The following is a 14,806-nucleotide window of genomic DNA, read 5'->3' on the forward strand; positions in this document are numbered from 1 at the left end:
AAACATCGTGCTCAATCGTAGCCGTGAAAAAGATATTTGTCTACCGCAGCGGCATCATGTGAGTGGCATAACGTTGTCGTCGTTTGTCTTGAGTGTCTTGCCCATTCGTACTACCAACAACACCTACAACAAGTTAAAACGTCTCTGCGGTGCTGAGACGATTAGATACGATGCCACCAGGATACCATCAAGACCGTGGTTTATATCACGTGGCTCTGTGTCAGAAAAGTTTTTCAACACACTGAACAATTCATTGCTCACTTGGAGGAAGTTTCTGAAGCCTATTGGGTCTTCTCTATTTAACTCTACTAGTAAGTGTTCATACTGTCTAAAATATGGACGACGTATTTTTGAGTACGAATCACTACGATAGAGCGCGATTTTAAAACTTTTTCAAATCGTGCTCCATCGTAGCAAAAATCGTGAATGTGGGAAAGGTGGGAGAGGTAATAATAACAAGTAATAACAAGTTTTTACAGAATTAGATACGAGTTAAGTACGAGCATTCTGATCAAATGCTCCTGGTACAGTAGATACAGTATCCACCTACACATGCGAATTTGCGTAACGTAGGATAGTTTGGTAAAATCTCATAAATTATAATAATAAAATAAGAACTTATATAGCGCCATTTAAAAAACCGAAGTAATTATCAGTGGCACTTCATGTTATTGTTGGAATAAGTGCGTTTTGAGTGATTTTTTAAATAAAGGAATTCTTTATTGACAGGCCTGGCTTAACTTGTATTTTACTTTGTTTATAGTGGTGTGTGTGTGTGTGTGTGGGTGTGGGTGTGCGGGTGTGTGTGCGTAATTAAATATTGAATATAGCAATTAATTGTTTTGGTCTTTGTTATTGTGTCTGCTGTAATATATTAACACAAACAAACGTCTTTGTAGTAGCCTAGCAAAACGGCTGGATAACGGAATACACATTAAATTCTGTCCATGTGTTCTGAAAGTCATGTTAATAAGGTGTCCTGTGTGGATTTGTAACTGTGTGTATTATTAGTATTCAGCACGACTGTGTGTCAGTCAATAGAAAGGCAGAACAGTAGAACTGGCGACGAGGATGGGATAATATTATAACATATTACAATAATTATATATCCATTTTCGAACTGCATAAAACCGTTTGATCCGGACGAAGATCGAAAGTCTACAGGCCCACGTTGGGATAGATGAAAGAAGAGAATGGCAACTTACTTTGTGGCAAAGCAAGTTCGCAATAATGACCGAAAGAAAGCGCAGTAGTTATTATTTCTTGGGGAGAAGTCTTACGAGATTTACAAAACAATGGCTGAAGGCAATGACACTTACGATGATGTCATAAGAAAGCTTGACGAATATTTTAAACCGATCAAAAATACAGCACTGGCAGTATATCTGTTTAGGGAGCTTAAACAAAAGCAAGGTGAAACGGTAGAGCAATTTATTACTAGATTGAAGTCAGAGGCCATAAACTGTGGGTTTGAAAATCCAACAGCAGAAATAAAAGCACAAATCTTCCAAAAAACAAGTAATAAAAAATTCAAACGTGACATATTAAAGCATCCTAATTGGACACTTGATGATGTCGTTAGTGAGGCAAGATCTCTTGAAACATCTGAGTTACAAGCAGGTAAAATTGAAGAAAAAGATAACCCCTTTGTGAATCATTCAACCGTGAATAAAATAACGGCAACAAGAGGGAGAGGTAAGCAACAACCTATGCAACAACCTATGCATGAAAGTAAATGTAAAAAATGCGGTGGTAAACCTTATCATCCACCAACTCAGTGTCCTGCGAAGAAATGGTAGAACCTGATATAAATGTTCGCGAGTTGGACATTATGCTAGTGAATGTTTTGCTGATAAAAGAGTAGGTAGTTACAGAGGCAGACAAAACATGCGAGGCAGAGGGCGTGGCGTGATGTTCGAAATACGCAGAGCTGTGTGTGTGTACCATCCAAGATGGCTGCCATAGATTCAGCCAATCAAATTTCGCTTAAGCACTATCATTTTTAATGACGCGCTCAATTTACACAGAAAGTTTAGTACAGCTAGTTACCCGTATGTTTGAAACTCGAGCCTTGCGGCGTATGGATGTAATGTACACGATTTTTAATTTTTGTATTATTTTTGAATAAGATGCTCTACTTGGCCTCTTTTTGGCTACGATAATTTAATAATTTGTTATTATTAATACTAATTATCATTAATGAAATAATAGTCAGTCAGAGGGCTATGGTAATAATATGTATAGTAAGCCTGAAGGTGGCGCTTTCCTACAGCAGCCATCTTGGATGGTACGCATACGCAACTCTGCATTGCTTCGCCATCTTGTCAGCACTCTAGTTGTTTAATAGCTCTATGGTATAAAATCATAATAAACCGTTAAGGGCGCTAATTTCCTATCTTCCTATCATAACAATCATGGCCGCTTCTCAATGTTTTTGCTGTGATACCCATGATTCTTGCTGTATTTGTAATTTCAAATGGAACTTAAACTTTAAAAAATCACTAGTAGATATTCCAAAATTTACTCAGCTCACTATGAGCGATTGGATATATATATAAAGGAGTAAAAGAGACGGATGGGAAATCGTGGACTTTCTTTAAGGAGAAATACGTACACGGTGCGGTGATTGCTGACATGCCTATGGCGACGGATGTTTATGTTATCATGGCAAATTGTCATCGAAGCCAAAGAAAACGACAAAGTCCGCTTACTATTAACATATTCTTTACGAGTTTTGAGGGAAGAGCACAACTTATGGAAGCTCATTGTTCTTGTATTGCAGGGTCAGGAGGGCTGTGTAACCATGTACTAGCCATAATTTATCAGTTTTTGGACTATAGTTCAGACGGCTTAAGTGAAAAACCGTTCGATATTTCGTGTACAAGTAAGTCACAAGAGTGGCACATACCTAGGCAGGACCCAATCATGCCTTTACCTGTAATGGGTACACATTATGCCAATGCAGAAACTGACAGGCGTGGTAGAAAGAGGCTACCAGTTTTTAGTAAATTGTATGACCCGCGTTCCAAATTTTTAAAGGAGACTTTTGATGATATTGGAGTTATTCCTGCCATTAGTGACATGAGTGAAAATTGTAATGTAACATCTCCACCACCATTTTCCTATTTATTAAGTGATGAGGAACCATCTTTAATATATAAAACACCACTGGGAAATGTGCCTCTAGGCTCTTGTTTGTCTTATCAACTGGCAAAAGATGCAGGTAAACCGAGAGTGACAATATTTTTCTCTGATGACCCCGTGCCTTCTATTCACATGGCAGAATGTAAAGGTTTTCCAGATTTACCCATGGGTTGTGAACGCTATAATATTCAGAATATGGACAAAGAGTGGTTTGGAAAGATGGCCATAAATCTAGAAGATGCACAAGCCATAGAAAGGCGAACTGTTTTGCAATCAAACTCCATTGAATGGCGAGACCGAAGGAGCTTACGGTTGACATAATCAAACTTTGGGAAAATCAATAGTCGTGTGAAAGGTGCTAATGAAACATTCTACAAAGCATTATTTAGTAGAAAAGATATTGGACATATCCGATCTGTTAGCCACGGAAATTTAAATGAAAAGACGGCTTTAAAAATATATGCAACTGAGTGTGTTAAACGAGTAACTAATTTCAGGGTTTTTGATAGTGGACTAGTCATTAATCCAGATTTACCACACCTTGGTGCTACACCAGATGGGAAAGTCTATGACCCTTCTTCAAATGCATGTTATGGACTTGTAGAAATTAAGTGCCCTTTGATCCAAAAAAGCCAAAAAATGGAAGAAACTATAAGCAATGACAGCTTTTATATTCATCGGATAGATAACAAACTTGCCTTGAAACAAAAACATAAAATGGGTTATGATGAACAAATCCAAGGGCAAATGGGAATCACCATTATTTCTTACTACAGTACAATGTATTGCCTAAATGCAGTGAAACCAAGGGGATGTACTGTAAACGTATGCATCTTATTTACATTGTTGAATTTAAATACTGCCCTGTTGGTGAAGGGAAAAAAACATGAAGTGAACAAGTGATATTGGTAGAATATGAATGTACTATTGCAGTTGGTTGCAATAACCCAGATATAACTATTTTGTACTTCATTATGTATACAACTGTACACTTATTATTGCAATATGTACATTGTTTCGTCTATTTCGACCCCAATAAAACACCAAGACAGATGTTTTCAATGCGTTGCTGGTTAACTTTATTTTTTCCAATATAACGGTACAAAAGATACCATTTCCAACCAACAGTACGGTACATATGATACGCCGTCTAACAACGTAACAAAATACAGTCTAACCAACGTCACGATTGAACTACAAAATAGTAACAATAGATAATAAATCAATCAATAACTAATCATAATAACAATTAATAAGACTTACGAATTGGTCCTCATATCCCATAATGGCATGCAAGGCCTATATTAAAAATACATGCTAAAACAATCATCTAAACTTCCAAATTATATTATAATTAAGTTATATTTATATATCATATAATTAAGTCTACTTACAAGGTGTGCTCGGCTTGGGATCGATAAAACAGATGAATCTTAAGATGCTTTCGTATTATTCTCTACGCACGCGCGTATAAACCATACGCGCGTTTGCCGTAGCAACAATAATGCGAAATAATGCAAAATAAGTAAAATGGCCATAACAGTAAGTTTTCATTAAATTTTAGTATAAAGCAGTACTTGAAAATATTAATTTGCTCTGTTTGTATCAACTCTAAAATCTACATATTCATTCATATTTTCATTTGTTGTAAGAATAGGGTCCTGAAAGTTTGACAGTAAACATATAACACTCCATATTTGATTGATTGTTCCAAACATTGCTATTGGAATAGCAGATTGGAAAATCCTAAAGCATTTGATTTTTCCAATTGCTCTTTCAATGTGAATACGATGTTTTGCAACAGTCTGAATTCTAATGACATCATTTACATTGAAACTGCCCTTCTCTCGCAAAACAGGTGGTGAATTTAACTGCAACCCCATTGCAACTAGTTCTTCCTCAATAAGAAATCCACGATCGGCCATAATGACATCACCTTTAAGGATTTCACCACAATTTATTTTTGATTTTAAAATATTCAGAAACCCACTTCTGTTAACAAGCTCTTTACCACTAATTGATCCTTCAAAGAGTTGCAATACAAAGATAACTCCTCCCTTAGGATCAACACCGAGAAGTCCTTTGAGTGTTGCATGGTGCTTATAATGTGAGTAGCACTCGCTTTGTTTTTGTAGTGAACTTGGAACATTAACAAACAGCTCTGTAGCATCTATTATGATAACAGTATTTGGGTAATTTTTTTTAAACTTCGTTGGTGCATGTTTCAGTAATATATCACGATGTGGCCATATTTTGAGAGAGCCAAGAGTTGTATATAGAAGATTAACATATGTGATAATTTTATTAGATACAGTTCCTTCAGCAATATTAAAGCGTACTGAAAGATCAATATTTGAACATCCTGTTCTAAGTTTAATCAACACCAGGAGCAGTTCATTCCAAACTGTCATCTTATGGCTTTTGGGACGGGTATCATCTTCATTATCGCTCTCATGGTTTTCTTCCAAACCACTCTCAAGTACTGCTTCCATATCAATCCGCCTTCTTTTACATGCTTTAGTTTTCCAATAAAAAATATCATCATAGTCAAACGTTGGAATAATAAATTGTGCAAAATCAACAAAGCGCTGTTTTTATGGAAAACCAGTAAAATGCATAAATAATTTGTACTCCATTTGTTGCGTATGACACTTATAGTATAGTTGATTAACTGAAAATGCATGATGACATTCTTCTTCTTTTTCTTCTTCCATGTAATCAAGTTGTCTGTACAGAGGCATAAGTTTCATCCTCTACTTCATCTCTAAAATCTGTAAGTTTTTGAACTGCAGGCCTTATATCATCATCTGAAGATGATTCCTCACCAGCCGCAGGTGATGTCCAGGCAAATTTGGAAGGGGCACTGTCTGGTTTTAGCCGCCTTTTTTTGGATGTTGGGTTAATGAAATCACTTTTATGGAAATGACTTCAGCACACTTTGGCAGACAAAGTTAATGCCAAATGACGTTTATCTCTTTTAATCCGATTAAACCACTTATCCCTTAATGATCGGTTATCTGACGGCACACTGTGATATGACAGATTAGGATGGTCAGTTGATAAATTGTTGCAATCAAATGCTATACAGAGTGTGGCATCACTGCAAACTGAAAAATAAACATTAAAACTACATGAAGATTTGAAAAATAAAGCTTTAACAAAGTTGTGTAAAAGTAAAATAGACTTAACCAAAATCAACTACAGTATTAATTATTGTTAGACCAGCCCAAGCTGCCACATCTAGCTAGCCTACAGTAGGGTACAACCAGTAGGCTACAATGCCAACAGTACAGTAGGGGCCTACAGTAGTCAAGCTAGAAAATTACACTTTGTTAATACTGTAAAATGTACTGTAAACCTATTATAATACCACAATAATGGACTATACTTGGGTCAAAAAAATAAAACGAACACTAATTATCCAGTTACCAACGAAGCAGTGGGTAGGTACAGACACAGACGTGCCTGGGCTGGGATCATTTCGCGTGGACTTTCTAGACCTAAGTAAGCCTGGCCTAGCACTTGGTTGACTGGTAGGTGACACAAATGCGCCAGTTTACGGTTTTATTTAAATACAAATTACTAAAATGTGTTGAAATCTGCCTATACAATATAAAATGTTACAGGGCATTGTAAAAAAATGCCATGCTACTGTTTTAAATGTGTTTAAAACGTTCGTTTACTTACCCTTTTCAACACACCTCATACACAATAACATAGCGAGTTTCGATTTGTTATATTTTATACCCAACTTACCAAATTTCTGTGACGTCATTTCGGTTCGCCATTTCCCTCTATAGACCTTTCCGGAGTGTCAATCAAACTTAACAACTGACTAATCAGAACATTCTAGCTTCTCAGGCTCTCATACTCCGCTAAATTTACATTCATTATCACTACCCATCAACAGGCCGTCACCATGATTACACTTCATACTCGGTCTACTTCGACTGACCCTGCAGCTGCTGTCTCCTTCCAAATATGCACATTCACCACACATGCACGCTACTGACAATCGTTTCTTAACGAAACATCCTCCCCCCTCTCAATGGAGAAATTACTTATGGTAATCTACTTTAATTATTCAACGTTCACGTTAAAACTAGTGGAAGTATATCTATTGTTCATAACCTTCAACCGGGTAGATAACAATAATTTTAGTTATTGGTCTACAATATTGTCCATTTACAGTTTTGACCTGAACATTTCTGATTTTTCCATCATTACCAGGATACACTTCCTTAATTCTTCCTAGAGTCCACTTTCCCCTAATTGCATTAGGGTCAGCAACTATAACTACATCATCCACTCTCACGTTTCTCCGGTCGGTATTCCATTTTTTCCGTGGCATCAACAAGGGAAATACATCTCGAGTCTAGCATCTCGAGAAACTGTCAACGATACGTTGCACAAATTCAACTGTGTCTTGGATTTTTTGTCTGTCGGAAGGGTCCATGCGGCGTTCTGCTCGAAGCTCGACCCAGTAAAATGTCATTTGGGCACAGAAAACTCCCATCGTCAGGATCGTTAGGTATCCTTCCTATCGGTCGTTGGTTCACCAGATTACTCACTTCCATGAAGCAAGTCTGCAACTCGAATGGTGTCAAAGTCTGCTCTCCTATAGCCTTTTTTAATGCAATTTTGCAATTTTGCCTCTGCGCACCCATTCTGGTGAGGCACCAATGGTGTGGTGAATTTCCACTGCACCCGTCGTTCCGCACAAAATCCTTTGAGTTCCACCCCTTGACCATTTTTTTCAGTTCCTTCTCTGCACCCACAAATTGGGTGCCATTGTCACTTAAAATGATAAGCGGTTGCCCTCTGATCGCAAAGAATCGGCATAGCACTTGAAGAAATTCCATTGAAGAACAATCAACTGCAACCTCCAGGTGTACCGCTCTAGTATTTAAACAAGTAAATATGACGCCATAATGCTTCGCTACCTTGTTGCGACCAACTTTAACTGAGTATGGCCCAAAGTAATCACAAGCTGTGTAAAGAAATGGTGGTGTGAACGGTGCTAAACGCTCAGCTGGCAAATCAGCCATTAACTGGTTCTCAGTCTGACGACCCATTCTTCTACACTTCACACACCGAAACTTGATAGTTTTGGCCAACTTAGCAACTCCGATGATCCAATACCTTTTTCGCACCTTGCCGGCCGTGACCGCTACCCCGCCGTGAACCTGCTCATGCATATAACGAGTTATGAGATAGGAAATGTAGTGTTCCTTGGGTAGAAGTACTGGGTGCCTACTGTCATATGCAATCAAGTTATCTGCATCACTATGCTCTACCCCCAACGTAAATAATACCCTCTTTCTCGAACGGACTCAGCGTTCTGATTTCTCCTTTCTTTACTTGTTCGTGCAAAGACTGCTGTGCTTTGAGAATCCAATAATTCTCTGCTTCATCCAACTCTTGCGGTGACAGCGAACTATCCTTGATTACCATTTCATCACTTCGTCTACAACGCATCTTCCAGATGAAACGATGTACGTACGCCGTCACTTTGATTAACTTATTCCATGACGAAATTCTACTGGAATCAATGATGTCTGGACACGTATGCGTCAGGAAAATACTTTGTCCAGTTTTCTGCTCTTTTCTACTTCTCGCCGATCCACCATCGATGCTTCTTGAGGCCAATCTTTCTCGGGTAAGAACAAGAACTTTGGGCCGTGTTGCCATCTCCCCTTAAGTTGCTTCACTGATATACCACGTGACACATCATCTGCTACGTTGTAATTGCCTGGAATGTGTCTCCATTGCGATGGGTCAGATACACTTTGAATTTCTCCAACACGATTTGATACAAATGATTTGAAGCCTCTGGCTTGGCTCCGTACCCACGCTAACACAATCATGCTGTCAGTTAGAAAGATTGCCTTCCCGACTTTAATTCTGGTTTCCTCCATTATAGTCTTGTATAGCCGTGTGGCCGTCAACGCCGCTTGCAATTCAAGCCTAGAAATGGTCAGTTTTTTAAGTGGGGCTACTCGTGATTTTGCCGCCACAAATCTCACATCAAACCTCTCATCACTGGTTTTCCACCAAATGTACGCACAAGCTCCAAAAGCTTCCTCGGAAGCATCCGCAAATACACACAGCACTGGATCTTGAATTGTGTTTGGTGGTATTAGACATCTGTGGAAACTTGTCGTATTTAGCTCCTTCATTTCTTCAAATAACTTTACCCACCAACTCTGAGCTGAAGCAGAGGTAACTCTTCATCCCAGTCAACACCTTTCTGCCATAAGTGCTGCATGTCTATCTTTGCCCGAATGAAGAAAGCGGTTGCAAACCCAATCGGGTCAAATATTTTCGCAATTTGGCTTAACATCTTCCGTTTCGTCAGCTTTAGCTTTGGTTCAACGTTATCTAAGCTCGTCACTTTGTACTTCAAGTGGTCTCTTTTAGGATCCCACACCGTCCCAAGCACGTTCTCATCATTCAAGCTCTGAAGTGGCTTCATTTCGATTAGATTCCGTTGGTTTCAGCACTTTGTTAGACAACCAACCCTTCACTTTGAATCCGCCCTTTTTTAAGATTACGTCAAGTTCTTCAGTCAAATATATATAAATATAATTTACTGGACCCTCGTATGACTTCAACTCTTCATCTGACAACTTCCTAGCAAATTGCATATCTACCATCTCTTTGATTTGGTTATTATAGGCTTCTGCGTGTTCTGGGTTTCTTCTTAACCGCCGTTCAATGTAATGCAACTACTTTTCTGCTTGTATCCGGTTATCCAGTAGTTGATTTGGATCCTTTATCCATGGGTATGGGATCAACCATTGGTCTCCTAATTTGGTACAGGAATTTGATATTATTTTGGCTTCCCCGGCTTCTACTGATCCAATCTTATCTGCCTTACAAAAACATGATTTAACAGTTACCCCCATAGATTCGGTACTCCAAAAATCGGTTAGGTCGACCGGCGTTGAAAACTTCACATGCAATACACTGTTTGATGTCTGATCTCCAGCTACTGTTCCGAAAATCACCCAGCCTAAGGGCGATCGACGAGCGATCAAGTTTCCTGCGTTTCTAGTTTCACCAACATGCATATTTGGATAGTCAATCCCGATCAATAAATCTATGCTACCATGCTCACGATGAACATCTTCCATCTTAATTTTGAACCATTTTGCTATATCAGCTACACCTATCTCAGCTACATCTTCACTTATGGAAGGAATTCCGATGGCCTTAATGATACATTCTTGCTTGCTGTTCATCGGGCGAATTCGAGTCTCGTAAATCTTTGTAAACAACTGTTCTTCTTCTCCACCTACTTTCTTGATAGTAGTCACCACTTCTTTTCCTTTGAGATGTAATTGCTCTGCTAGCGGCTTCCTCATAAGGCTGATCTGCGCCCCTGAGTCTAGCAGTACATTCGCTTGACAGCACATGTTTTTCTTTCCCGACATCTCTACTTTTAAGACTGGCAATATTGTCTCCATGTTCACTGAAGAGGTCGTACCTACTATTTTACTCCCTTCTGGTATGTGCAGCATCGGATGGTGAAAATATTTGCATTGAATTCCATTCAGCATTTCTGGACACTGGCATTTTCTATTAAAGGCTGTTATGCCATGGCGTTTCTTTAGACAGCCGAAACAAGCCTTGCCAGCCTTTATATCTTTCAATCTCTCTTGAGGGGGTCTTCTCTTTCAGCTTATTACATCTATCTGTCCAATGACTGTCTGTTCTGCAAACCCAGCATTTGTGTCCCGTTACTGTTGATACTTGGTTAACCTGTGACGACTTGGCATTGCTGGTGGATCTAACTTGAGCAGTTGCTCTCATTCTAGATTTCATTTCTCTCATCATCCAGTCAATGAGCCTACTTAATGTCGCCTCCTTATTATCTACAGGAGATGCCGAAACCAAAATTTCTTATCCTGGATGTTCAATTTCTGTTCAATCATTGCCAACACATGGTTATTGTCCATATCGTTCGGTCTGCCTGCTTCCTTTAAGATGTTGTAGCTCCTGTTGATCAAATGTGCTAATTCACAGAATCTACTTTCTTCGCCCCCTCCTTCAGTGGCTTGAATTTACTTAGATCCTGTGCAATCGTATCGGCAATGAACCTAGGATCGCCGTAAACAGCATCCAAATAGTTCCATGCTGCTCGGTAATCCTCCCCAGACCTCTAATCAGCTCCAACGGCTTTCCATTCAGGCTGGATCTCAAAATCGTTACCGCCTCTTTATCCCTATATCTTGACTCAATAAATTGCCGGAAGTCTGCACGAAAGATGTAATAGTCCCTCACGTCGCCTGAAAACTTAGGTAGCTTCGGTCGTTCAATTTTAAACAAATCCTTTCCTTTTGATGCTGAAATGTGTGGTATAGCTGGAGCGTCGTTTGTTCCTTCATCAACCTTTATGACAATTTGACCTTGCGCAACATTGCCATCCTCCTCAGCTATCTCATGACCATCATTACCTTCCGCATCAGGAACTACAGGTTCTGCTTTCTGTTCTTCTTCAGCTACCTGGACCACAACCTGCTGCTCTGCAGCTTCTTGATCCACTGCCTCATTTTGCTCAACTTGTTGCGCGGAATTTTGCTCGCCATCATCAACCTCATCGCCATCAGTGCCGTAATCTTTGTTTTGAATCGACAGTTCCAGGAACCTGCCTTGACACTCTAACATCCAATCCTCTTGTTTTTCAAATTCCTCATCATCTTCGATAACATCAATGAGTTGCTCATGTTTTATCTGTACAATTTCGTATGCCTCTCTTACTTTGGAGAAGACCTCATTTACTTCATCTTCCTGACGACTCAGCTCTGTCAGAGTCCTCATTGCATTCGCTGAACGTGTAAATTTAGCCTTAGCATTTCTTCGTTGCATCCTCAGACTTTGTTCGTTCTCTTCCGCCATCCCGGAGAAATTGAATTGTTGGTTTGTCAGAGAAACTCGGAAAACGAACAGTCTAGAAACTTCCTGCTTAATGTATAATGCAACTGTAAAATTGCTTGTTTTATTCAATCTGTATAAACAACCAGAAGAATATCACAATGACAAGCGTTATAAAAACTAAAAACTACCATCTTTTAAGTAAATTAAATAGCGCCGCCAACATCAACCTTATATCATACGACTATTTAACTAGCGTCGCCAACGTCACGTAAACACATGCAACACAATATGGCTATCACCATATCAACTGATTAAACTGAATGTTATTATTGCCTACCTAACACAAATACGATTGTTCTACGAACTGCAGAAACACAACTAGGCCTACTCACTATAAATAATCAAAGCTTAACTGTTAGCGATCACTATTAGGCCTAAACACTTTATACCTATCCCTGATGATACGCAGTAATCCATTATGATCCTTTACCGTAATCCAAGCCTATATTATATAAACCTAAACCAAGATTAAACCCTACATCGTACTAATTAAATATTCTTACTTCTTTGGCAGGATTTCTAGCTTCTCAGGCTCTCATACTCGGCTAAATTTACATTCATTATCGCTACCCATCAACAGGCCGTCACTATGATTACACTTCGTACTCGGTCTACTTCGACTGAACCTGCAGCCGCTGTCTCCTTCCAAATATGCACATTCACCACGCATGCGCGCTACTGACAATCGTTTCTTAACGAAACAGATACTGTACTGAGCATTGATACGTATAATAAGCATTTCAATCATATTGTTAGGGTTCCTGATTGTAGAGGTAATTATTATGGTGTATCTATTGTAATTAATTACCTAATTAATTAATGGAACATTCACTAATGGAACGTCCTATAAGTGACCAATAGGAAAGGGGTACTGCTCTGACACCCAAGCCAAGCTAAGCTTATAGCTTTTTATCGCTCTCCTTTGTTTTACCCATCGAGGAGAGCAGATGTGTACTTTGTTAAGCTGTCTCTTTTGTTACAATTCAGAAAGGTTAATTTAAGAATTGTATAAGGATTAAGAAGAAATGTAAGTAATTACAGTTACTATTACAATGTAATTCCTTAGTTGTATAAGTACTCTATTAGCTCATATTAAATATTGTAGTAGAGTAATTAGATATGCTTTTGTAATTGTTATGGCTTGATTAACAATTGATTGAAATCTAATTGTTGAATTAGATGCACATATGAATACAGAAGGTGTTCTACTTAAACTATTCTAATGTCTATTTATATTTGGTTAGTATTTCTATTATATTTAGTCTGCATTTTATTAAGCATTACTTTACCTATAGTATTGGTATAAGTAACCTATTGTAATCTCATAAGATAATAAGGATTACATGTGTGGCTGGTTTAAGATGGCCGCCATTAGTATTGTATTAAGATTAAATGATTAGGAAAGCTCACCATATGGTGGCGCTGTTTTATACTTTCCAATAGGTGGCGCTGTTTGTTATTGTTTGATGGTGCCCAATAGGTGGCGTCCCATATCTTATATCATGTGACATGAATATTAATTATGTGTTTATGTTCTCATATTTTTATATTTATTATGTCTTACACTATATCATTATTACTTCTATAGATTATATTAACTACTCTACGTATATGGTAAATCCTGAACAGAATACACTCTGTAATCGCCACAAACTGGTGAGTGGTTATAATTAAGTGACCATTATATTTAAGCTATTTTATATTATCCTTTTTATGTAACCGAATATTATGTTGAATATTATAAACATTAGAATGATGTCATGTAATGTGGTTATCATAATTAACTATGCACGGATAAGTTGGATCTTCTGTTTACGATTACATTTAGCACAAACTCAAGTGCTCTGGTCTTGATGTTAAACTGTATGATGTTAAGTTGTAAAATGTTAGATTAATTAATGATTTCAATGCCTATGATATTTGTATGGGCAGGTGGTGTTATTTTGATATATCTCTTTTACAGAGGCTGTTTACTAGATGCTGTTTTTACATAAATAAATACGAGTGAACTTTATTTGAGATGTACTGTCTGTTATTGACGTGTCGACCGCTACCCCACACTTTATAGCTTGGGAGGCCAACTATATACAGCCTGTCTCAATATTGAAATTACAAATAATGATATGGTATCTCTTAGAACATATAGTGGTGAGAAGTTAACCCTCTAGATACCGTCTTCGACCTCAAACCGAGAATTCCCATTTTCGACTGCAATCAAAATTTCGTGACTAAAAAATAGGTGGTTTTCAAATCGCTCTTTTGTTTTTATTTTAGCTCCAATACGTCAGAAATTTTGAACACACATGCGTGAAGCTTTTGTTTTTCGAAATCTGTGAAGAACTCACATGCGCTTATATAAAAATTTTTCGAAATATCAATTTGAAATCGTTATTAATTTCAAAAATTTTTCGAAATGGCCGCACAAGATGTGTACACAGCTGAGCAAGCGATTGACCTGATTTTTGACTCAGACAGCGATGAAGGTGAATTTTTAGATGTGCGAGACTTAGACGTGCCTGTTAGCGATGATGACTTCAAGCAATGATGGGGCTTCAAGCAGTTCTGACGGCGGAGATATTCTTGATGAAGATGAGCCTAGGCCTAGAAATGTGAGGGTAGGCGACGCCTTTGAATGGAAAGATCGCGCTTATAGTTATGGATGGTTGGGTAAATACATTATATAACTGTGTGAAATAGGAATGTTTTATATTTGTTTTTATTT

General features: G+C 38.2%; 3 protein-coding genes and 1 long non-coding RNA gene across 8 annotated transcripts; 2 read left to right on the plus strand and 2 right to left on the minus strand.

Annotated features, from left to right (window-relative positions):
• Window positions 1–1,295: 1,295 nt before the first annotated feature.
• On the plus strand, window positions 1,296–1,799 carry LOC117109094. The gene has a single exon (XM_033251336.1). It carries the CDS (start codon window positions 1,296–1,298, stop codon window positions 1,797–1,799), a length of 504 nt encoding a protein of 167 aa, XP_033107227.1.
• A 2,340-nt stretch (window positions 1,800–4,139) lies between these two features.
• On the minus strand, window positions 4,140–12,805 carry LOC117109097. Of its 5 annotated transcripts, none has more exons than XM_033251338.1 (2): window positions 12,588–12,805; window positions 4,140–6,251 (listed from the first exon to the last, which is right to left on the minus strand). In XM_033251338.1, exon 2 carries the CDS (start codon window positions 5,634–5,636, stop codon window positions 4,731–4,733), a length of 906 nt encoding a protein of 301 aa, XP_033107229.1. In that variant the 5' UTR covers window positions 5,637–6,251; window positions 12,588–12,805; the 3' UTR covers window positions 4,140–4,730. The 5 variants fall into 5 exon arrangements, with proteins under 5 accessions (XP_033107229.1, XP_033107230.1, XP_033107231.1 ...); XM_033251339.1 differs by lacking the exon at window positions 12,588–12,805 and adding an exon at window positions 6,901–11,208; XM_033251340.1 differs by lacking the exon at window positions 12,588–12,805 and adding an exon at window positions 6,832–6,880.
• LOC117109095 lies at window positions 7,560–8,622 on the minus strand. Its single transcript, XM_033251337.1, has 2 exons — window positions 8,506–8,622; window positions 7,560–8,330 (listed from the first exon to the last, which is right to left on the minus strand). The coding sequence occupies exons 1-2, from the start codon at window positions 8,620–8,622 to the stop codon at window positions 7,560–7,562; spliced, it is 888 nt and encodes a 295-aa protein (XP_033107228.1).
• Window positions 12,806–13,001: 196 nt separating the features above from the next.
• On the plus strand, window positions 13,002–14,258 carry LOC117109096. The gene is made up of 3 exons (XR_004445462.1): window positions 13,002–13,111; window positions 13,673–13,740; window positions 14,048–14,258. It is a non-coding gene; the product is annotated as an uncharacterized LOC117109096 (long non-coding RNA).
• The last annotated feature ends 548 nt before the right edge of the window (window positions 14,259–14,806 follow it).

This window comes from Anneissia japonica, unplaced genomic scaffold (assembly GCF_011630105.1).
Source record: "Anneissia japonica isolate Jap-2015-1 unplaced genomic scaffold, ASM1163010v1 scaffold287821_len28757_cov207, whole genome shotgun sequence".
NCBI lineage: Eukaryota > Metazoa > Echinodermata > Crinoidea > Comatulida > Comatulidae > Anneissia > Anneissia japonica.